We start from the raw sequence: 25,000 nt of genomic DNA on the forward strand, positions 1-25,000 counted from the left end.
ACATAAGTCAATTGGAACTACAAGTGATTATGGTGTAGAGCCCTTCTTGCCCTCAAGGGAATACTTGCTTGATATCTTCAAAATGTCACAGTACTTCATTTGCCAATAATTGCAAATTAATTTGTTCTCTTAGTACTAATAAGTTCAGCTCCCTTGTCAGGGCACTGAGAGTAGAGTTATGCAGGATTACAGGAGTGTGCAGTTATATGACACAAACCTCAGTCTACAACGGGCATTCCATCTGTTACAGAGATGTAGAAGGGCACACTATGCTGATCAACACACAAAACCAAAACATAGCTAAACTTCCTGCTTTCCAGTGTTTGCGCTACTCTCCGAGGGCAGCAGAGAATGACATGCAAACACATACATTAATCAGCGTCCCACAAGATAATCTCCAGAAAAATATAAACAAACAGTCTGAAGCCTTAACAGATTGCATGATAGTCCTGGTATCAACAAAGTGCTATATTCGTGTCGAGTGTCAGGTTGTAAAGAAGGTCAACACCTGTGCAGCTAATGTAACTTCAATGTAGTTTAATCTTTCTTCTCTTACTTTGTCTTTGTGCTGTCTTGACAGCTGCAGCTGAGCTTGAATACCTGCTGAATGCCTCAAATGACTTTAGTGGATATCTCTGGTTGCCCAGGGTCCTGCAAGCCAGGCCACTTCCACAGCCTGACATTATTGAGGTGCATGGGTCCCTGGGGAGGTGGTACATCAGCGCACCTCTGGAGTATCTCCTGGGCAGCACGGTGGCATAGTGGTTAGCACTGCTGCCTCACAGCACCAGGGACACAGGTTCAATTCCAGCCTTGGATGACCATCTGTGTGGAGCTCACAGATTCTTTCCATGTCTTTGTGGGTTTCTGCTGGTTGCTTTGGTTTCCTCCCACAGTCCAAAGATGTACAGGCTGGGTGGATTGGCCATCCTAAATGTGGGGTTATGGGAATAGGACGGGTCTGGGTGGGATGCTCTTTGGCGGATTGGTGCAGACTTGATGGGCCAAATGGCCTCTATCTGCGCTGTAGGGATTCTACATTCAGAGATGACCATTCCTCGAGCCTGTCTGCCCCTCCTCCCCCCTGTCTGAAAGCAATGGTACCTTCTTCACCACTCAAAAGGGATAGGGCACCTGGCAGGAAGTCAAGATTCCCTCACTCCCTCTTCCTGGCTCTGCACAGTGGCCACTACCTGGTCCATGGAGGCAGACCAGAGCCACAACATCAGATTCAGCCAGCCTCTGCCAAACATTCCCCTGTTTCTCTCTATTTCACCGTCAGCTCATTTATGGTTCAGTTCAGAGGCTCTGGACTGGTCTCAACAGGGGATCTTCTCACCAGTCATCCTGGTGTCAGGGACCTCTTCTATCTCTAGTTACCAGTGCATGTCAGTGCTCTGCTCTCCAGAATGTGACCCTCTAGATACAGCACCCACACAGGTGTGTGTCTTACTGGTGGCAAATGGGGAGTAAGGCCTTGAGGGTGCATGCTCCTAAGCTTGTGACAATTCCTCCTCAGGACTGGTTTGAGGGGCTGGTAAAGATGAGCCTGGAGTCTTTTTTCCCCTTCATCTGGCTTGAAAGGGACCCATAGGCTGTATAGAAAAACAGAGATTTGTTAACCCAAGGTTTTGTTAAGATGTTGGTGTTTGATGTGCAGCTGGGTGGAGGAGAATTGAGGCTCTCTCACTAGATGGCTATAGGTACCGGCATGTTTACATGCTTCTTGCTCTCCTGAATGCTCATTGGTCTGCTCCTCAGATGGTTGAAGAGAGTAAAGTGCTGTCTGGGTGCCTTTTAAACATTGCATATGGAAGGATTTCCTGCACATACAATTGGGCATTTTAGTCCTGTATGACTATGTAATCAGCAAAGAATGTATTGGCTGAGAAAACCTGACCCCACTCAAGAGGAAGTCCCTCCCACTTTAGTCTCACCTCCACATTTAGTCTCAAAAGGAAAAACACAAATATTTTGCCCATTGTGTTTACTAGTGTTATAGCCCAGTACTGACTGTCACACAGTGGTCGAGTCGTTGGTAACTGAAACTGTCACCACAGTGAAAGGCAATGGCAAACCACCACGGGAAAAAGAAAATGGCTTCAGCACATAACACTAACAATATACACAACAGTCCCTGTTGAAGGACAAATAACACTGTGCTTCACAGAAGGAGGCAATGAGACCTCTCAGGCTGCCGTCTAGCAAAATCTTCTGACAAAGAAGCTTGTTACTATCACAAGAATAGGAATGTGGAATAAACAAACAGCAAAAGGCAAGGAATATTAGAGAAACTAAAGCAAGAAGTGCAGAAAGAGAAACGGGGACAGCAGTTGTGTTGCATGAGCAACTTGTTAATTATGTGACTGAAGTGAAAGGAGAGTCAGACTGATACTAGTGAATCTAAAATGGGCAACTAGTGGCCATTGCCATTATTCAAGTATATACACCCATAAGTAAGGACGCTGCACCAGACAACGAGGTTGACAAAGCATACAAGAGAATTGATGAATTAATGAATCGGAACTGTAGAAAGAATTATGTGAACATTATAAAGATATTGGAATGGATTTTCTCCAAGAGTAGCATTCTCACTTCATCACGCATGAACTCACCATCTTCTGTGCTGGAGAAGGATAAGACGACATAGCAACATATATAATTAAGTGAGTGAGGCCAAAAACTGCTAGACTTCTGCAGAAAAGTGGCTGTCATGATCAGGAGCCCAACACGACAATATGATGATTTAAGCATGAATATTGGAAACAATATACATGGAAATGTTTGACGATGCAACAAGATTTCAACTTGCCTATATAAATGGTGAGAGAAATTGAAAAACAGAAAAGTTGCCAAAAAATAGTTTACAGCTGTGAGAAGGCAAAAATATTAAATAAGAGCTGTATGGGTTAACCTGAAGAACAGAAAAGTGGCAAATCATACCACAGAGTGTGCTGTAGAGCCCTGTCAGAGCTAGAAAGAGCAAATATATTGGCAAATTTATGAGAAAAGTGAGTAATAGTAGCAATAATAGGAAAGGACTTCATCTAACTTCATATTAGTGAGTAGAATCAGTGTAATACAATCATTGTAAAAAGACACAGACAAAGGGCACAGAATTTTTAAAATGTATTTAGGAGAACACTTTTTTTGGCCTGTCACAGAAACCATCAAGAAATAAGACAGTTTGGGACTTGCTGGGCAGGTGAAATGGTTATTAGTGTGCAACTGTCTTTGTGGTCGTGATCATTATTAGGACAGTAACAGAAAAGGACAAAGATAGACCAGGACAGAAATTTAAAATTGTCCCTTTCCAATTGAACTGGGGTATAATTTAGCAAAAAAAAGGAGCTGAAAACTGCTGCCTGTTAAGTAAATAGTCAAACAGTGAAAGAAATGTTGAGAGATGATGAGGATTCAGGACAATGTATGCTCACAAAGAAAAATTGGTGATACTCTCAAATCTAGAGTCCTTGGGTGACAAGGAACATGCAACAGGATAAAATAGAAAGGGAAGATTACCTCAAATACAAAGATTTCAATACAACATAAAGCCATGAGAAAATTAGAATTTCACCTCTGCACTTTCTAAAGAAACTTAAGAAAAGAAGCTGAGGGCATGAGAATATTTTAGTAAATAAACTTGTTTTATAAATGCACAAAGGGCAAGAGAATCACTAAAGAGTAGGACCAATTACCGACTAAAAAGATAACCTGCATGTGGAGGTGGAAGAACTTGGAACAGTATCGTCAAAAAGGTATGATTTAATCAAAAGACAGTCAGTGTGATTTCATTAAGGGAAAGTCATATCTGACTGACTTGACTGCGTTATTCCCTCAAAAAAAATCAAAGTTGATGAGGGCTTCATATTTGATGTGGTTTATGTGGAATTTAGCAAAGCTTCTGACATAGACATCTGGTTAGAAAAATGAAAGCACTTGAGATTCAGGAGAAAATGGCAAGTTGGATCTGAAATTGGTTCAGTAACTGAAAACAAAGGGTAATGGTGTTCTCATAAACTGAAAGACAATTTCTAGTGCTGCTCCACAGGGCTCAGCACTTAGTTCTTTGCTATTTGTGATAGCAATGATTTAGACCTAAAAGCAAAAGACATGATTAAGAAGGTTACAGATGAAACAAAAATTGACTGTGCCTGAGATAGTGAATATGTAAGCTGCAGGTTGCAGGATGATCCCATCAGACTGGAAAAGAGGGGAAAAAAGTGGCAAATAGGAATTCAATCAAGAAAAAGGTAATGAATTTGAGGAGAGCAAACAAAACAAAATGGTATGCACAATAAATGGTAAAAAAAAATGTACAGAAACAGAAGAACCTTGGAATGCATCATTAGAGAGGCTTTAGACTGCAGGACATATGGGATACTTTATTAGTCACAACATTGATGGCAAAGACCTTCGATTCACCAGAAAAATTTACTGCAATTGAGCAGTGATTCTAAGACACAGGAACAAATTTGGTGATTGGAAAGGCTGTGTTCTATCACTGGACTGTTTTTCATTCAAGAGTGAATCTGCTTTTAGATAAATTGGAGGGTTGGATGGTATAAAATGGAGGGATAATTATCAACTACAACTGCAAGCCAATACCACATACAACAAAACAAAGAAGACTTGCAAAAACTAATTAGTACAGTCAGAAAGGAAAGTGGTAGGTATAGGCTTACACTCAATTGCAAGAAAACAGACTACAGTAATGACAAAGAATAGGAACATTCCAGTGTGCAACACCATAGTAAACAGAAGCAAGTTAGAACACATCAATCAATTCAATCATTTAGGAAGCACAGAAACAGTGTCAAAAGCAGTAGTGAAATCTGAAAAAGAATTGGACAAGCCAAAGCTGTTTTTACAAAATTAAGCAAAATTCCATGAAACATCAACTTGAATTTGAGAATCTGTGCACTAAAATGTTAGATTTAGGTCTGCAATGAATTATGGATCTGAAACTTGGAGCATTGAGAGAGGAACAGAAAACAAAAATCAACAGCTTTGACAACATTAAAGATAAGCTTCACCAGGACTCCAGGGAGGTCACACTCACCCTGACTATAATTAGAAAAGTTCACGAGACCTTCGCTATTCAACATGTAATGAGGAGGGAGGTTATGATAGAACTACATGGGACATTAGTTAGTCCATAGAGAGAATACTGCTTACTGGTCACTACAATACAGAAAGGCAGTGTCGCACTGGAGTGATAGTGCAGGGGAGATTTAGGAATTTGTTCAGCAGAATAAAAATCTGTAGCCACTGGAATACATCGGTGGTTGTTTTCGTTGGGAGGGGAGACTGAGGGGAGATTTAATTGGGGGATATAAAATAGGGGCCCTGTTTGAGTGAATAAGAAGGACACTCTTTTTTGCAGAGATCAATAACTGGGGATATTGGTAGAAAGAAGAAGAGGAGGAATTTTTTTCCACCTGGAGGGTGATGGGCTGTGAAACACCCTGCCTGAAACAGGATGGTCGAGGCAGAAACCCGCACATGCATATACAAAGTCCTATGAGTTTTCAAAGTTCTTCCCCACTCCTCTGCCTTGATCACATAATATTGTCATTTAACCATGCATAACCTGAAGGCAACATTTGATCTTGATTACTCATGTGCATAATCTAATTTATATCTCATGGCTTTGAACATTCTCTACATGAGCATGTTCTATTGCAAATGTTTTGAAACAATTTTGTTAAGCTATGTTACTTGCCTATTAAATAAGATTACATGAAATGTCACAGAGATTTCTTATAGCACGATGTCAACAATCTTCAATTTTCTTCAGTGTTAAAACATCTCTATTGTAATGCTTCTAATTTTGTTCCTATAAAATTTAAAACAGTTCAATTGTACTTTCTAAATTTTCCAGTTTATACATGTGGTCAAAAGTAATTTATCCTGAGACACTGGATTGAAGGAAACTGGAGAATGAAGCAATAAACAGTACACTGGAAAAAGTCATGTTAATGTAACTTCCCTGGTTTAAAATGCTCTCCATGTAAAATTTTAATATTTATTTTCCTTCTACTGCTCCAGTAAATTAATTGTAGGCACATTGAGACAGAGTTTCTAGTGAAGCAAAGTACAGCATTACAAAAATTCCTCCATTATAATATAGCATACAGCAGTATTCTGCAATGGATATACTCACATTATTTTGCCATAATTTGTCAATGATGACCATCCTGAGGAAGCTTTATAATCCACTGCTCACAAGGTAAATGTGTTAAAAACCCCGCTTTCTCCTCCGCAGATCTTTGCAGAGAATTAAATTTTGAATTTTCTTGTGAGATATAGTGGTCATTGTTTTAAAGCTGCATTGTAAACTGAGCTTAGTGTCTCAAGTCAAGACTCTTCTGAACACTGTTTTAGTTGCGTCAACATCACAGACTAATATCTGTATTTCAGGCACAAATCCAATTTGCAAGCAATAAAGGAAAGCTTTTCACTCAGCAACACCTGTTAGAACTTACAAGGAACAGAGTTCTGGCATTTCTATGAAGCAGCAGAGAGCAGACTGTTCTAAATTCAACAAAGGTAACTTGAAGATCACAAGAGAAAGATGTTTCTGTGCTCGTGTGAACTTAGTTTTTCAGTTTTTCTTCAGAGAGTCAAGAAATGTGTGTGCTGCAGAAGCATATAATGTTGCTGCATAGTTTCAATTGGAAAGCACACTACCTGAACTACCGTTTGTATCAGCACTAAGACAAATATTAAATGATTTGTTTTTCTGCAGTCGGGTGCCATGTTAATCTCAGTTAAGGAATGGCAATGCACGAGTGTTGTTTTTCAAAACTAGAAACTATCATAGTTAAAAATAATAAATTACTTTCAAAATCACAATTAATTTGACATTATGATGTTAATTTTTATTTTTTTTATATAAAAGTTTTATATAAATTGCCTTTATCAAAAGATATATTCAAATCTCACTCTACCTTCTCATTATTTGTTCTGTGCTGCTAATGCCAAGTCAAGTTTAAGCATGAAGACCTCAATTTTAATATGTTCCGTAATAATAAAAACTTTCTTCCAACCTATCACAGCAAATGATCAACATGAACACTTCAAACGATGATTAGCTAACTCAAACCCTAAGACAATTAGTTTGGCCTGCCTCAGAAGAGATATTATAAAAATAAGGAGATGTAATGACTTATCCAGATAGTTGAATAGAACAGAATCTTACAATGTGCTTAGTACTTCAGTTTTAATAAGCCCCTCGTCAGTACCTATAGTTCAATGGTTAAATGCACTGCCTGGCACAGTTCTGGGGCACAATATTGCAGTGCACTGTGTTACTTTACTTCTATTACAGCAGTGGTGATTAGGATAACACAGCAACTTTGGTACATGGGCCAAGAAGCAAAAACAGCCCAATTCCCTGCTCCTCATTATTACTTAAATGATCCCGACTGGGTTGCACAGATTTCAGAAAACAGAATAAGTTAACTATTGAGATAATGCCCTTGTGGCCAATTAGCTTATTAACTGATGTAAGGTTAGCAAAATGTTGGAGAACTTCAGTTGTCAATGCAATCATATGCCACCCTCCTGAGGAAAGGAGAGGGACATTTGTTTTATGGCAGGTTATAATAATGAAAAGACCTGCTTGCTGTGCAAAAGTTAAATCAACCAACCAAGCAACATTCTGGCCAAATTCTGAGTTCATTCATCAATGACATTCACACCATACTATTTAATAAAACAAAAGCCAGCACAAATATATAAATATATAGTTCATTGAGTATAGTGTTTAGAAAAATAAGCTCAGATCATTTCAGAATATAAAACAAAAGGTCATGTAACAGTACAGACAAACCAGATTATACTTTAAATCTAGCATTTAAAATATCTTTGGTATACCAAGGGTGAACACAAAATTCTAATACATGCTCAATGTACCATCACCAAGAAGTTAGTGCAGTATAGATGTTTTGCTACCCATATCCCTCACACAGTATGTATACAGACACATTCAAAAATCAATGTAAAATGTTTATAAAGTTTCATGCCAAATCTAAAAGTACAGTAAAATAGATTTTAATCAAGGCATATAACTTGCACTGGCTAATAAAAGCTTCCCTTTATATTAAAACCCCTTTAGAGCAAGCTATAAAACAATTCTTACTAACATATTGATACAGAGACAGAAAATATATTCTTGTGCAGTCAGATAAGGAGATGGAACAGTGTAATATAACTACTCAACACACCATTTCTAGAAATCAACAAAAAAGATTTTATCCATAAAACATTTAAAATAGAAGTACCGAACATAGAAAATTCACAACACACCACTTACTGTCTTAGACCTTGCACAGATCAAAGCTTAGCAATTCCAAAGAAATTAAATAAAAATGGTAACCAAGATTTTATGAATATCAGGCACATTATTTTCCAGCTGTGTCAGGTTAATATTAGAGCTCACAAACCCAACATTAAAACAGTTGATATTAGCATAATGTCATGTTGAATAACTGTTCAGCTCCCTCCTTAGGGAACAGTTGAAAAAAAAACTGTGGTAGTTTCCACCAGTATTTTGATAAAGCTTTTGATTTTTTTTGCATGATAGAAACTTAATTGTGAGAATCATTAAAGATTTTACTCAAGCCTCCTGTCGACCTAATTCAATTTGGGGAATTTAATGATCATATAAAAGTACTTCTTATCCAAATAATATGAAGGATTGTCTCAGCATACAGTCAGGTTTTCACATACCAGAAAAAGATCATAGTTGGCTACACTTCAATCTCATTTGGAGAAGACCAAGGTGATTTTTTTTTTAAACTGCAGTAGGTTGGACTGGTTTTTGAATGCCTCACAGTGTTTAAATATATTAAAAGCATAAGAGGCACTGAATGCAGGAAGACACATTAAGATAATCAGCAAACTTGCACAAGCAGATGCAAGATGTATACATAAAAGAGTAACCGAATTTTCATTTCACAAAACACAGCATTTGTTTCCACTTTTGGAAGATTCCTGCAAGGCACACAAGCCAAAGAAGGGGAAAAGGATTGTTGGGGGAAGGGGATCTGTTTCAACACTTCAAACATTATGCATTGAAAACTAATAGTAATAGATCAAGGCAAGTTGAATTTTTATAAGAAACATGTTTCTTATGTGCAGTGACATAGACATTTTGTAGCACATTCTAACAGACCTTATACTGTCTTAACACTAATAGGGGTGCACAGTAAATGGCACAAAGAAAAGATACACTGGAGTTCAGTAACATGCATGATAAATTTCTAAATGGAAGTTGTTTACTTCATGAAATCTGATTGAAATTAAGATGCTTCTTTGATGAGAAAGATCAAACTTGTATTACATTCAGGGTCTGTGGTAGGTTTGCAAAGTAATAACATTTCTAACAATTGAAGGGATATCATAAAATTTAAGAACAAATCCCAAGTTCTTCATTATCATCTTATCATCTCAAAATTAAGATGTTACTACCATGGAATATATCCAAAGTATGGTTCTATTTAATATATTTAGTTTTTTTTAACTGTTTGCCATATTTGCTTTGCAGTATAACAATAACGGGCAATGTCAAAGATGCAAAATTACAACTGGAGTGATATAATGCCGTGTAATATCAGCATTTATCTTGCTGATGTAATGACCACCACAGTTTCTTTCAGGAGCATGCTTCAAGCTTGTCACTTATTATGGAATGCAAAAGATATCATAAACCATGAAAGCTCAAACAGATGATAAACACGATCTAAAATGCTTGATTAATCATAACCCAAATGTGCATGTGTATAATGTATTTTAAGTCCCATGCATAGTAGGTACATATATAAAGCGTAACCAGAAAAAGAAACACTTTTAATCATTTCTAATATATATATCTTTTTTTTTAAAAAATCAGCTAATGCTGAAATGGATCCTCTAATAAATTTTGATGATAGTAGGAACTGACTGCAGAAAGTGAACTTTGGTAGCAGCTGAGCATCATAGTCACGGAACAGATTTTCACAGCACTTCAAGATGCTGGAAGCAATACTTTGTTACTTTAAAACGTGATACGGGGTAGAAATTAATCTTGGGCAGTGATGCAGAATGAGTGGCATCAGATTGGCCATCCATTGTACGCAGTGCTTAATGTTTAATTCCACTGACTGCAATGGAATGGAATATCAAAAGCTGTGGATAATAGCTGACTGATCCAAAGCTATCGGTTTAGTTTCACCACCTGAGTCAGATTTCTGCCCATACAGGTATTCATTAAGTTGAACCTCACAGGCCTGGCTTGTCTTGGTGAATACTGAACTTTGTTTCTCTGGTTCTGCTAAAATGCCAAGGCACTCAATCAATGCACGGGAGCTCTCTAGGTTATTGCTGGGAAAGATTAAAGCACTTCATTAAACTAACTAAATCAGTAAGATCAAAAAAAAGTTTCTCTATCTTATAATAATATTGTGGAGTAGTACCAATTTGAGATATTCACTTTCTTCCACATTCCACCTAAGTTAGTATTTTGTGCAGGTAGGAGACAGGAGGGGAATGGCACACTTCCAGCCATATTCACAGTACTTGGACTTCAGGATATTTAAAAGCAAAAAAAAAACTGTACATTCCAATGGTAATTCTAATGATCCTGGACTATACATTCCATCTTGATTGTCAGCTATTGGTCATACAAAACACTGTCCAGAAAGTATGCATTCACAAAGTCGGAAAATCTTTTGATAAATTGTTACATTTGAAAAGTATTATTGTGTGTGTGTTTTTGGGTAGTGTTTATTAAAAGCAATAAAACTAAATTTGTGTCATATGCCTCTGGGCCAATTTGTGACCGGTGTACCCAAAATATCACAATGTAACATTTACATTTGCTATTGGTACATTGATATCAAACCATGCATATAAAGCAATTGATACAGAAGCCCATCAGTACAGACATATAACTTTAAAATGCCAACCAGTCCTTATTTACGTGTTATGACTGACTGTACCAGGAGTGTTAAAAATAAATATCAACTTACGGCTAAGAATTCAAGATTCCAGTAAAAAAAGTGTAACAGATAATGTTTGACTACCTCAGTCATCTCCTAACAGTTCTTTCCTTTAAATTATAAAGTAGATAAAATACGATTATAGAAACACTTCAGTCTTTGGTTACCTAAACATGAGGACGGAAAATTTCAAACTGTCCCATTTCCAATATCCAGCTGCATATATGTAGGCAGTTATATATCACTTAGATCTTCATCCATAGAAACATTTTGAAGTTTTGCCAGTTCCTTTTCCTCAGTTTCTAATTCTTTGCAGACATTGTTAACCACATCATTTATCACATACTTGGATTTAGAGTCCATCATTGTCAGGTGGTTGCTAGATTTGTCTTCTAGAACTACCAAGTAGTTTTCCTTTACTGGGGGATGAAGTACAGACACATGTCCGCTACCATATTCATGTGTTTCTTCCGTAATAGGATTTCTGGGCTTGTCTTCACTGTCAGAAGCATCAAGACCAGTTTCAGTTACAGTCTCTTGGCCAGAGTTTGTAAGTAGATTACAGTTCTGGAGTGTAGCATACTGACTGTTGGCCATCGACACTACCGGTACTGCATTTGTGACAGCAGTAGACAACTGTTGATCACAATTCAGAGGGGCAGTAGTTGACAGTGGCAAACTCACTGTGAGGCTGAAGCTCAAAGTACTTGACGTGTTCAGCAGATTTGACGAAGTCAAAGGCAGATTTTGAGGCAGCCCTGTGTTCACCAGCGTTGAGGTTTGAGTTTGTAGAGTATTTCCAGATTGGTTCCCAGGAGATGTGTTAATATTCATTTGATTGCTTCCACTCACTGACATCAACTGAGGAAAAACAAGACCCCCTTCCAATGCATCCTGCTTTACTGGTGCCACAGCCTGCCCTGAATTAGGTAACGTGCACATTACTGCATTCGGTGGGAGTGTAGCGGCCAAGAAGACCTTACCTTGCTGAAGACTGGCTGCTGTACCACTTAGGAATGTTCCTCCATCTGATGTGTTTGTTATCAAAATGTTTCCTATTAGTCAGAAAATAATACAACTTTTACTGAAGTGCAAATGTAATAATGTATTGTACATGTCATTCTACAATGGCTCAACAGAATTTAGTCAGCAAATATCAATAATTTATCTTCAAAAATTAATAGACTGTTAGCAAACTTATTTAAATTTCAAATATTGTCTGGTTCCTGGAAGGACAGAAGAATAAAAATCACATTTCTACAAAGCTGTTCCAGCACTTTTTTTGAAGCAAAAAATAATTTCATTCTCAGTGAACGGATGATACTCAGAAAGATACTTAGATTGTAAAGTAATTTTTTGTTTGTTAGTGCATGCAACAAGATATTAGTGTTAACAAGGTGTAGAGCTGGATGAACACAGCAGGTCAAGCAGCATCAGAGGAGCAGGAAAGCTGGTGTTTCAAGTCTGGGCCCTTCTTCAGAAAAAGTGAAATTAGTGATGATTCAGGAAAAAGATATTAGTGTGTCTTTTCAAAAAAACCAGAAAATAATTTTGTTACTGAGAATAGAAGAATTATCATGGTGAATAAACAAGCTCAAAGCTATCAATCTATAAATCTGTAGAAATTACACCAATATGAGAACAGCACTTTTAACTTATGTGTTTAGTCGACTGTTCTGGGATGCTGCCTGTGTGACATAGTAGCGTCATCACTGGTTCGCAAACAGTCTTACTTGTCAATGCTACTTTGCTAATTTAAGGATCAAACTGCCGTTGATCAGTATGTTAGCAGAAACAAAGTTGATGCCTGCATAAAAACAGGAAAAATCTACTTTCATCTCACATTGCTGTTGAACATATGTTCAATTGTACAGATAATACTCTAGAGAAGCAGGGGAGGAAAACAAAATAAATTTGTGTAGACATTGGGAGTAGCAGAAAGATAGAAGTGAAATCTGTAGGTATAAAATCTTAATTCAGTGCACACTTACTGTCTACAAAATCTTATTTTTTGTTAGGAATTTTCATGGAAAATTTAATATGTCCAAAACTATAATGCAAACTTGTACACAATTAAATTCTCATGCATGTTGGTCCTGCAGCACCTTAAATTTGCACCTCCCAGCTCCTCAGTTAACTCTGGTGTACCATCAAGAATCTATCCTTGGCCTGTGTTTTATCAAATCTGCACGCTGCCCCTCAGTGACATCATCTGAAAACACACTGGTTTCCACATGAACCCTAACATTACCAAGCTTTACATCACTACCACCACCCATTGCATCTCCACTGTCTCTACATAATCAGACTGCTTATCTGACACCCTGTGTTAGGTCATCAGAAATTTCCTCTAATTGTATGTTGGGAACACTAAGACCACTGTCTTTGGTAGATGCTCCAAACTTTGCCACAGATGTTATTCTATTTCCTGATTTGACGCCAAGTTTGCAAACACTTTGACTTCAAGAGGTCATTCAATCACACATTGTGTTGTCATCTAGACTGTCTACTTTACCTGCCACAGCATTGTTCTACTTAGCCCCAGTCTCAGCTCTTCTGCTGCTGAAAGCCTTATCAATGCCTGTGTTACTTTTAGACTTTACAATCCCAAAATACTCGTGGTTGACTTCCCACATCCCACCCACAGTAAAACTGAGGTCATCCAAAACTGTGATGTGTCCTTTCACCATTAATTTTTCATATTCACTCTTCTGTTCATTGAGCTACTCTAGTTCCCAGTTAGGAACATCTCAATGTTAAAGATCTCTTCATAGTTTTTAATTTTCTCCATGGTTTTGCCCGCTTCCATATCTGAGATGTTCTTCAGCCCTACAAGCTATTTATAGTTACATGAGACTGTGGCCTCTTGAACATCCCTGACCTTAATTCTCTACTGTTAGCTTCCATATCTTCAGCTCTGTAGGTCATAAACTCTGGGAGCCTGTCTCCACCTCACTTACCTCCATCAAGACTTTCATAAAAACCTAACTCTAAGCTTATCCTGACCACCCTAATATTTCTGGCTCAGTCTTTTTTTTAATAACGCATCTGTAAAGTGTATTGGAATGGCTTATTACCATAAACCTATGACTTAAAGAAATTGTTGTTGTTAAATTCAAGTTGTTTGTTGCTGATAGATCAATAATTATGAACGGAGGATGAACCGAACTTAATGAGAATTAACATAGAAGTAGCAGCCTTTGATGACAGGCTGGCTTTAAGAACATTGAAGTATCAAGTCAAGGATATGGAAAAGCACAGGTGAGAATTTTGGGAGCGGCAAAACGAAAGAAAAAGGGGAGATTATGGAGGCAGAAGGAGATGATCCTGTTGAAGGAGACAATTTGGGTCTGAAACTCAACTGACGGTTATGAATGGTGTTGTTCAGCCTGAGACGCTGACCAAGGAGTAAGATAGAATTGGAGGGGAGAATAGAGTTAATATGTGGTCACATAAAGTGGTGGTGCTGTTGGACGGCCAGCTGCCTGTCAGTCTACTGGCTGATGAACAGCCAATTAGTGCCTGATTGCCCTTCAACTTTACCTGTGGCAGGAGTGGCCCATACCTAGCAGGTAGCCTGGGAACTGTTACTTAGAGGGTTGGTGGGGGTGAGGAGGTGGACAGCACATACTCATCATCAGAGGCACCAACCAAACACAACTCCCTCAGCCAGCTCTCCAACACCGCCCATTCTGGTGTCTGAAACTCAGCTATCCCACCCCACTTACTGCAATCTGCTTGTCAGCCCTGCTGGTTTAGCAAATCCAGCCTCACTTGGTAACGTATATTTCAACAACTCAAAGCACCTGGAGGAGTCAAGGGAAGTAATGGCGGTGACAGAACTGAAGTTGTCAACATTTTTTGTTAATTCACTTGTGTGATGTAGGCATCACTGGCTGGTCAGCATTTACTGTCTGTCCCTAGTTGCCCTTGAGAAGGTGCTGACGAGCTGCCTTCTACAACCACTGTGGGTCAACCTACAGCACGTGGACTACAATGTTCTTAGGGAATGCATTCCAGGATTCTGACCCAGCAACAATGAGGAAACAGTGATATACTTTCAAGTCAGGATGGTGAACGGCTTGGAGGGAACTTACATGTAGTGTTCCCCTATATCTGTTGCCCTTGCCTTCTAGAAGGTAGCCGTCGTGATTTTTTGGAAGGAGCTGTCTAAGGATCTTTGGTGAATTTCTGCACTGCGTCTTGTAGATAGCACACATTATTGCTATTAAGCATGTGCGGTGGAAGGAGTGGATGTGGTGCTAGTCAAGCGGGCTGCTTTGTCCTAGACAGTTTCAAGCTTCTGGAGTGGAGAATATTCCATCACACTCCTGACTTGTGCCTTGTAGATGGCAGACAGAAGGGGTCAGGAGGTGAGTTACTCGCCTCAGTATTCCTAGCCTCTCACCTGCTCTTGTAGCCAGTGATTACAGGGAGAGTCCAGCTGTGTTTCTAGTCAATGGTAACCTCAGGATGTTGATGGTGGAGGATTCAGTGATGGCAACACCATTGAATGTCAAGGGGCGGTGGTTAGAGTCTCTTATTGGAGATGGTCATTGCCTGGCATTTGTATGGTGCAAATGTTACTTGCCACTTGTAAACCCAAGCCTGGATATTGTCCAGATCATGTTGCTACGAACATGGACTGCTTCAGTATCTGTACAGTTGTGAATGGTGCTGAACGTTGCGCAATCAATCGGCAAATATCCCCAGTTCTGACCTTTTGATGAAGCAGCTGAAGATGGTTGGGCCTAGGACACTATCCTGAGGAACTCCCGCAGAGATGTCCTGCTGCTGAGATGACTGACCGCCAACAACCACAACCATCTTCCTACCTGTCAGGTATAACTCCGACCAGCAGAGAGTTTGCCCCCTGATAAACATTGATTCCAGATTTGCTGGGGCTCCTTGATGCCACACTCGGTGGAATGCAGCCTTGGTGTCAAGGACTGTCACTCTCACCTCAGCTCTGGAATTCAGCTCTTTTGTCCATGTTTGAATCAAGGCTGTAATAAGGTCAGGAACTGAGTGGTCCTAGTGGAACCCAAACTTGGCATCACTGACCAGGTTATTGCTGAGCAAGTGTTGCTTGATAGTACTGTTGATAACATCTTCCATCACTTTGCCAGTGATTGAGAGTAGACTGATGGAGTGGTAATTGGTTGGGTTGGATTTGTCCTGCTTTTTGTGTACAGGACATACCTCAGCAGTTTTCCACACTGTTGGTTAGATACCAGTGTTGTAACTGAACTGGAACAGCTTGGCTAGGGGAGCATCAAATTCTGGAGTACAAGTCTTCAGTACTATTGCTGGAATGTTGTCAGTGCCTCTAATTGTTTCCTGATAGCATGCGGAGTGAATTGAATTGGCAGAAGATCGGTATCAGCAATGCTGAGGACCACTGAAGGAAGCCAAGATGGATCATCCACTCTGCACTTCAGACTAAAGTTTGCTTTGAATGCTTCAGCCATATCTTTAGCACTGATGAAAAAAATACAAAGAACTATAGATGCTGGAAATCAGAAACAAAAACAAAAACTGAAATTGCCAGAAAAACTCAGCATCTGTGGACAGAAAGCAGAGTTAATGTTTCACGTCCAGTTATTGCTAGACCTGCTGAGATTTTCCGGCAATTTCTGTTATTGTTTTTGTTTTGCGCTGATGTGTTGGGTTTTTTCATCATTGAGGATGGGGATATTCATGTAGTATCCTTCTCCTCCAGTGAGTTGCCTAATTGTTCACCACCATTCCTGACTGGGTGTGGCTGAACTGCGGAGCTTAGATCTGATCTGTCCATGTGGGATTGCTTAGCTGTGTCTACCACTTGCTACTTATGCTGTTCGACACACAAACAGTCCTGTTTGGTAGCTTCACCAGGTTGACACTTAATTTTCCTGGTATGTCTGGTGCTGCTCCCGGCACACCTTCCTACACTCTCCATTGAACCATGGTTGATCCTCTGGATTGATGGCAATGGTTGACTGGGAGGTATGCTAGACCATGAAGTTGCAGATTGTGCAGGGGTACAATTCTGCTGCTGTTGATGGTCTTGAGTTGCTAGATCTGTTCAAAGTCTGTCCTATTTAGCTTAGTGATAGTGCCACACAATACAATGGAAGGCATTCTCAATGTGAAGGCGGGACTTTGTCTCCACAAGAACTGTGCAGTGGTCACTCTTACTGAGACTGTCATGGACAGATGCATTTGCAGCTGGCAGATTGGTAAGGATGAGCTCAAGTATGTTTTTCCCTTTTGATGGTTCCTTCACCATCTGCTGCAGACCTAATCCAGCAGCTACGTCCTTTAGGACCTGACCAGCTTAATCAATAATACTGTTGCCAAGCCACTCTTGGTGGTGGACAGTGAAATCCCCCATTCAGAGTATATTTTTCACCCTTGCCACCTCTGTGCTTCTCCAAGAGTTGTTCAACATGGAGGCGTTCTGATTCATCAGCCAGGGAGGATGGTATGCAGTAATCAGCAGGAGGGTTTCTTTGACCATGTTTAAAATCCTTAAGTTACGAGGTCCGTTGTCAATGTTGAGGACTCCCAGGGCAATTCCCTCTCGACTGTATACTACAGTGTATCCACCTCTGCTGGGTCTGTCCTGCAGGTGGGACAGGATATATCCAAGGATGAAGGAGATGGTGGTGTCTGGGACAATGTCAGGTATGATTTTGAGAGTATGACTTTCAAGCTGTTGCTTGACTAGTCAATGAGACAGCTCTCCCAATGTTGGGACTACTAAGGAGGACTTTGCAATGTCAGCAGGGCTTTGCCATTGTCATTTCCAGTGCCTAGGTTGATGCCAGGTGGTCTACCAATTTCATTTCTTTGTTGAGACTTTGTAATGATTGATACAACTGAGTGACTTGCTAGGCTATTTCAGAGGGCAGTTAAGAATCAACCACATTGCTTTTGGATGAAGTTACCAAGAGGCAGCATAACAGACAGCAAAGGATAAATCCTTGAGGGACCCTAAAGCTAACGATGTGGGAGCAGGAAGAGGAACAGACCACTGGAGAAGATTATCTGGGTACAACTGGGAATACAAGAATAGAATCAGGGAATGGCTGTCTCATTCAGCTGGACAATGACATGTTCCTTATGTCACTCACAGAGATTTCAAGAATGGCGATGAATGACATTTAACTTTAATGTTCAAGTGCCATGGCAAGGGTGAAGCTCAATTGTCAAGGTTCGAGCATTCCAACAGATTTGCGTGAAAAACAGACACAGATTTGATAGATGGCAATTTGGTGAGGGGAGTGAGATTAGCAATGAGACACTTGTTTGCAAGGAAAAAGAGAGTTTTTGAAGACCAAGACATATTACACTAGGAAAGGGTCAGCAATGGAGGTAAGATGATGCCAAATAAGGAAGGGATCAGCACTGAAGGACAGACCTAACTAACATGTCAATTAGCATGGTTACCATAAAGGGAAGTTGTGATGTCAAGAATTAGATAGAAGTAGGTCTCATTAACAAAACGAGCTTATGGAGTAAGCAGGTAGACAGAGAGAAAGCAGGAAGGATGTGGTTGAGGGCTAGTGTGGTGCCTGGTGGAGGGGAACAGATCTTGACATGATTGGCAATGGCAAAGGCCTAGAGGTGTATGGCAGAGCCAGCCAAATGAATGGTGCCAAAGAAACTCAAAAACTTTTCACACTGGTTTCAACATGTACAGGGGGCACGCAAGAGGATTTTCAGTGCTTGGTTGGTAAAGGAGAAGGGATCAGAGATCTCTCTTCAATTACAAGATGATCCTGGAGTAGTGAACAATTTTGGCTCAGGAGAACAAGGCTGGATAATGCTTAATGTGGCCTAGCCTCAACTGTGATTAATAAAAAACGAACAGTACTGAAAATTCTGAGAGAAAAAGTGCTGTGAATGGTATCAATGTGGATCAGTGAGGGTGGGGATGTCACAAAATGGGACTTAACAGGGAACAGATAAAGGCAGCAGATTTTTCGGATGAACTAAATTTGCAGGTAGGTGAGAATGAGAGATACCTCCACTTTCTGCTGGAGTATCAATGGCCAGATGAGGATCTGACAGCATATGGGCTGAGCTAGAAGTGAGGCAACAGATGCTAAAGATGAAAGAAAATAGTTTTTAGGGTGGACAGAATATTGGATTCAAAGTTCATTACAAAATCAAATTGAATACTGGATTTGCAAACCAAAGGAAAACTGGATGCAAAGAAAAAAGATATAATCAATCAACCTTATGATAACTTTGCCCTATCCAAGATGGCAGCAGAGTGAGATGCTTTAGTCAGAGCTCCCTCTGCTCGCCAGTTCCTTTTCCTTTCTTTTTTACCCCTCTTTGCAGCAGTTCTTTCTCCCCCGCAACACATTAAACTACCCTACCCTACCTGGAGAATGAAGGCAAGACGAAGGGAGATGAGTGCAGCCGAAACCCAGGTGGGAGCAGAGCAACAGCAGAGTTCGCGGGCTGAGTCCCAGAGCAGCGTGCAGAGCAAATCATGGCCAGAACCCAGATGGTAGCAAAGCAAGCACGGGCCGAGTCTCGGAGCAGGAGCAGAGTGAGTCCTGAATGGAGGCCAGTGCATGGAGGCAGTGTGGCCTCGTGTTCTGAAGCCCGGGGTGCACAAACTCATGGTGGGAAAGGACTATAAGGACTGTAACTGGAGTACTTTATTGACACTTTTTATTCTCATTCTGGACTTTTAAACACTGGATTCCTATGCTAATTTTTTTTTTAATATTTCAATTCTGTGAAACGTTTGAAGTATCTGTACCTAGGTACCCTGTACCTCAGATGGTGCCAAAAGGCAACATTACAAACTTTTCACTGCACTCATTCAAGTGTACATGACAATAAAGGCTATTCTATTCTATTCTGAGTATTTTACACCCTCAGAGAGGACACATGAGTAATGAGCTGAAATCTGCAACATTTTAAACAGAAAGAACCCCATACCGGAAAAAAATCAAAAGTGCTGCAAAAACTCAGCAGGTCTGACAGCAAACGTATAAAGAGAAACAGAGTTAATCGTTGAAGTCCAATGTGACTTTTGTTCAGAAGTCACTGAATTAATGCCTTTCCCTAATATGTTCTACTATATTCCCTGGGGATGGAACACCAGGAAGGAAGGAAAACGGCAAATGTCAACAAAGACAGGAAAGTGACTGAATGACAGAGCAGAAAATGAATGAAATGGAGTCATGGGGTGGGGGCAAGAAAGGAAATAAGAGGAATTAAGGAGAAAAGATTGAATGAAAGGAGAGATACAAGCAAAAGGGACATGGGGAATGGGGTCTTGAGTATCCTTGACTTTTTCCAAAGGCTTGAAATTTCTTTGAGAGGAAAAGATAAAATTTGTGATACAATAAAAATGATATACAAGAAAGGGAGGAATAGAAAATGGAATTAGACATGTCCCCAAACAATAGCGATGATACCCTGTCTCATGCATCAGCAGCTAGAATGTCTTCTGACATACCAGTCTGTGCAACTGGCTGTAATGTTCCAAATTAGTACTCCTGTCTCTGATACAAATAAAGTTAGGGCTGAATAAAATTTAACTCTGACAAAACTGATCTTGCAGCTCAGTTTAAAGATACCCAGGGTGGATGTGTGTTGAGATATGCTCGAACTTTAAGTTAGTCTTGTTGGTAACAGTGGGTCCTGTAAACCATCTTGTTCATGTTTCCAATGCATTATTTATGTACTATCCAAGAAGCAGTTCTGATCTTAAAATAATTTAGGAATAAAATGATCATGCTTTATGTGGAATCTGGTTGTGAGTTGTACATGCAGGCAGGTATTTAAATTGATTCATGTTGACCACTGACAGTCTGCCAAGGACAGTAATAGTGTTTTTTAAAATCTTATTTTAATTCAATGCATTAAGATTCCATTAACCTAGCAGCTGGCTAGGTGTGATAAATGGTCTAGGATTTAAATTGTTTACACTTGTCTTATCAGGGAGATTCCTTCTCAGTGAAGTAGGTCCACAAACTGACACACTCTTAATGCTGCAGAATTATTTTCAGTTTTGGCAGCTACTACAGTGTGGCAAATGTACATTGCAAGCATGTGGGTTCACTTGTTAAAAATTTGCAATTACCGCTTTCATTTTCTGGCAATAGTACTTCTTTGTTAACTGAGAAAGGGGAATCCAAACCTGACATATGAAAACACCATCGTTGGCCTGTACTATTGGGCGACATTCAGCCACTACGTTTGCATTTGCTAAATGGGAGCATGGCTGCTTCTCAGGAAGTTATGCAAAACTGCCACCAATGCCAAATGGCACAGCTTCATTTGGATCACTGAGTTTATACTGAAGTCAAGGCTGACATCAGCAACAGTGCTACATTGTAAAAGGCTAGTGATTATTTGCTATCTCCACGTTACCAGAATGCAGAACACAATGGACTTAAGATAGCCATGGAAAGGTTACCCGAAGATTTTGCCAAGATTACAGGTATGACCAGGGGACAGCATTTCCAATGTCGATCTAGTGGCAAGTAAGCAATCTCCTACTATTAAAAATTCTTAATAAAGAGAGAGCGACGAAGAACTGATGTTAAAGCTCACAACTGAAAAGGAAAAGATCTATAAAGCCAATTTTCAATTAAGGTATGTTGTCTTGCAAATCACCTGTAACTTTCATCCAGTGATCTTGCTAAATCATACAGGGTGGTTTAGTCTGCAGAGGATTTTTGTACAGTAATTAATAGTCACTCTGCAAATATTCAAGTATTACATCTTTAGCATACTTTAGACATTTGCCCTTTTTGCTGCTGAATTCACACTGCAAGGAATAATTTTGGAATGCATTTTTTTTTGGGGGGGAACGATATTCAGATAGAAAGTTGCAAAACAGGTCCTCAACTACTCTAAGATTCAACAGGGATTTTCACAATATGTACAACTCTGCCAGGCTAAATACCAATCCAGTTAAGTAAGCTCATGATGTCTGTGTGCAGCTGGTCTGCTGTTGTGGACTGAACAGGGCCTGCATTTGTCAGGCACAGTGCTTCCAAACATGAATATATTCTTATACAGTCAAATTCCTCAATTCCACATATGATGAAAACTAAAATGCAATACCAATATAGTCTTTTTATACCTCTAATTTGGTGCAACACAATTAAACTTAACCCCGTCAGCATGTTTGAAGAGTTTAATATGGAATGTGTATTCAACATTAACAAATGAATGAACTGACTAATGAATTCCCCCCATTGTCTGGGCCAATCTCTCAAAAAAAAAATCAGAAAGAAACTCACCCTGTGATGATGCAGCAGAAACAGAAGGCAGCTGAAGTGGAGGTAACCCAATATTTCCATTTACCAGTTGAATGTTATTTTCTGTATTTTGGAGTTGCACGAGACTATACTGGTTTACTTGGGGTGGGCCTCTACTAATTTCAGCAGATCCTGAAGATACTGCTTCTTCAGAAGTAAGCATGTGTACACTTTCAGTTTTAAGTTCATTGCCACCAGCAGAGCCTGGGAAGGGAACATATGAATTAGGATTGAAAAGATATACAGTTGAACAGGATAGTCACATTTTTAAAATAATTATTTGAAGCGACATAATTAACTAATAACTCACCATTTGAGATACCATTAACCAACACGCTGGAAGTGGTTCCTATTGGACTTAAACTTATTGTCTGGGCATTTCCTAAAGACAATCCATTAACAAGGACTCCATTAGGACCTTGAATGAAAGAACTTCCACTGTAAAACACAGGAGAGCCATTTGTAGTTACAAGGTTTCCATTCAGTAGTATGCCAGAGGAATTCTGGGAGGGCTTCAGTTCCCCTATATGATGCATGAACATGCCTTCTGGAGGGCTATGGACATTGGAGTGGTTCATTCCATCAGATGGATTCGACAATGGACGAGGCGACATGTCGTCTTGACCCTTGCTGGACTCATCTTCAGTGCTGTGATTGCCATCAGACTCACTGTAAAAAGAAGTTTAAAAATACAAAAACACTAATGTATCATGCTTAAATTTCCATCTTTAAAGCTAGTCAAATGTTATGTAATAGGAACGCATGGAATTATGATCTTCTAACTACAGACCTGGGTTAAACAAAAACAGTAGTATGTGCATAATTCACAAGAAAACCTGAGGTGTTAATGGGATCAGGTAGGAAAACAGAGTTAAGATGATAGATCAATCATAATTTTATTAAACAATGGAACACTCTTGTTGGGCTGCATGGCTGACTCCCACTTCGTATGATCTCAAAAAAGGGTAAAGCACAATAAGATATTATGTTATGTAATGTAATATACTGCACTGAAGATGATTTAAATAGCCAACAATGAAATATATGTATTGATAACTGGTTAACGGATGACTAAGTTGAAGATGAAAGGAACAGTAAAAGAAATAAATCAAATATTTAAGTCCCCTAAAAGGCTTGATGTTATTGTAAACAGTGATGTTGAAGCAAAATCCACTCATTACACTGTATCAAAACTGCATGACACAAACCCCAGGTTATCTCAGCCCACCTATTTGAACACAGTTGCATAAAAATCAGAACAAACATTACTATAAATTGATACTATAAAGTGAATTACTGAAACATTATGTCCAGACTTGTGGCTGTCCTCAGGAAGGAGGGATGGTGTACTTTCTAATGGGCTTGAGCATCAATTTCCAAGTTTGGGATCAGTACTTAATCTAGATTAGACTAATGAGGTGAATTTTTTCCTCTTTCTGCCATCCCAACAAATCCCATATGGAATGCTCTTTACCCAGGAGAAGCATAATGCTTGTTACATTTCAGTTCCCAGTTGACACATGGTAAAAGCCATATAGCAGAAAAGTAGCAACAACTTTTCACATAGAAATTGATAACATTTGAAAAAGGGAGCACAAGTGGCACAGAAGATGGAGTCAAGTGGTATCTTTCAAAGGCCACAGTCACAATGGATTCCCAATGCTGAGTAAATATTCCAGGGACTAGAAGCAGGATTTTGGTCCTGATATGGAAATGGTAAAGACCTGTATAGTCATGGAATTTGCCAATGGCAACTGGTCACATGGTTCCCTGCAATGGTCCTAACTCTTGGCTATTTTCATGGAGACTAAGTTGACAGATAAATGACTACTGGTTCAAAAGACATGATAGTATATTAATTAAAATAAACAACAAAGGTCTTGATCAGAGGCTGACTAAAATTTACCTGTTGACCTGCAGGCCTCCATAGTTTTGTGAGGGTCTCCCTCCACAATGGTAGTCTGGCAGTTGTGGTCAGTTTTAATACTTTACAAGTGGCAAGGGTGCATCTCGGAATGGAAGTTCCCTCTCCTGCTCATCTGCAATGGCAGGGAGCAGCTCCTTGCTGGAGGACCTATTAGTGCTCCAGCTTTAAGGATCTGTTCACTAATTGGTCAAACCAGCAGAAATGGCTGTCAGGTTGCTGTTCCCAAGAAGGTGTGGGATCAGAACCTGCATTTGATCTGGATGATGGGAGCACAGGCAGGAAAAGCTGTTCAGCCTATTGAGCCTGCTCCACTATTTTAAGCCATACCTAACCATCTATCTCTACACTATATTCCCTCCTGTATCTCCATTTCTTTTTATGTTATTAATAACTAGGAATCCACCAACTTCTCTCTCTTAAACAAACATAATGACTGAGCTTCCAGAATCCTCTGGGGTAGAGAATTCCAAAGATTCACCATTCTCTAAGTGAGGAGGTTCTGCCTCATGTCAGTCCTAAATGGCATGTCTTTTATTCAAAAACCTCATCTTCTGATTCTAACCTCCATAGCTGGACAGAACAATGTATCTCTTTTATGATTTTTTTTAAGTTTCTGAGGGATTGCCTCTCATTCTTCTAACCTCCAGAGAATACAAGTCCAGACTCCTCAATCTCTCCACATACTGTACTACCCCAGAAATCAGTCTGGTGAAGCTCCTCTACACTGCCAGCCCAAAACAAAGTTTCCTGGCCTGGACATTCCAATTGTAAAGGGCATGTTCCCAGCATTGAAACTTTCAACTCTA

The 25,000-nt window shown here is 39.6% G+C and overlaps 1 protein-coding gene across 1 annotated transcript; it reads right to left on the bottom strand.

Moving 5' to 3' along the window:
- Positions 1–7,763: 7,763 nt before the first annotated feature.
- On the bottom strand, positions 7,764–22,932 carry LOC109917949 (homeobox protein SIX4). The gene is made up of 3 exons (XM_048600295.1): positions 22,578–22,932; positions 22,250–22,471; positions 7,764–12,040 (listed from the first exon to the last, which is right to left on the bottom strand). Exons 1-3 carry the CDS (start codon positions 22,879–22,881, stop codon positions 11,220–11,222), a joined length of 1,347 nt encoding a protein of 448 aa, XP_048456252.1. The 5' UTR covers positions 22,882–22,932; the 3' UTR covers positions 7,764–11,219.
- Positions 22,933–25,000: the final 2,068 nt, after the last annotated feature.

The sequence above is a fragment of the Rhincodon typus genome, chromosome 8 (assembly GCF_021869965.1).
Source record: "Rhincodon typus isolate 14 chromosome 8, sRhiTyp1.1, whole genome shotgun sequence".
In the NCBI taxonomy this organism is placed as follows: Eukaryota; Metazoa; Chordata; class Chondrichthyes; order Orectolobiformes; family Rhincodontidae; genus Rhincodon; species Rhincodon typus.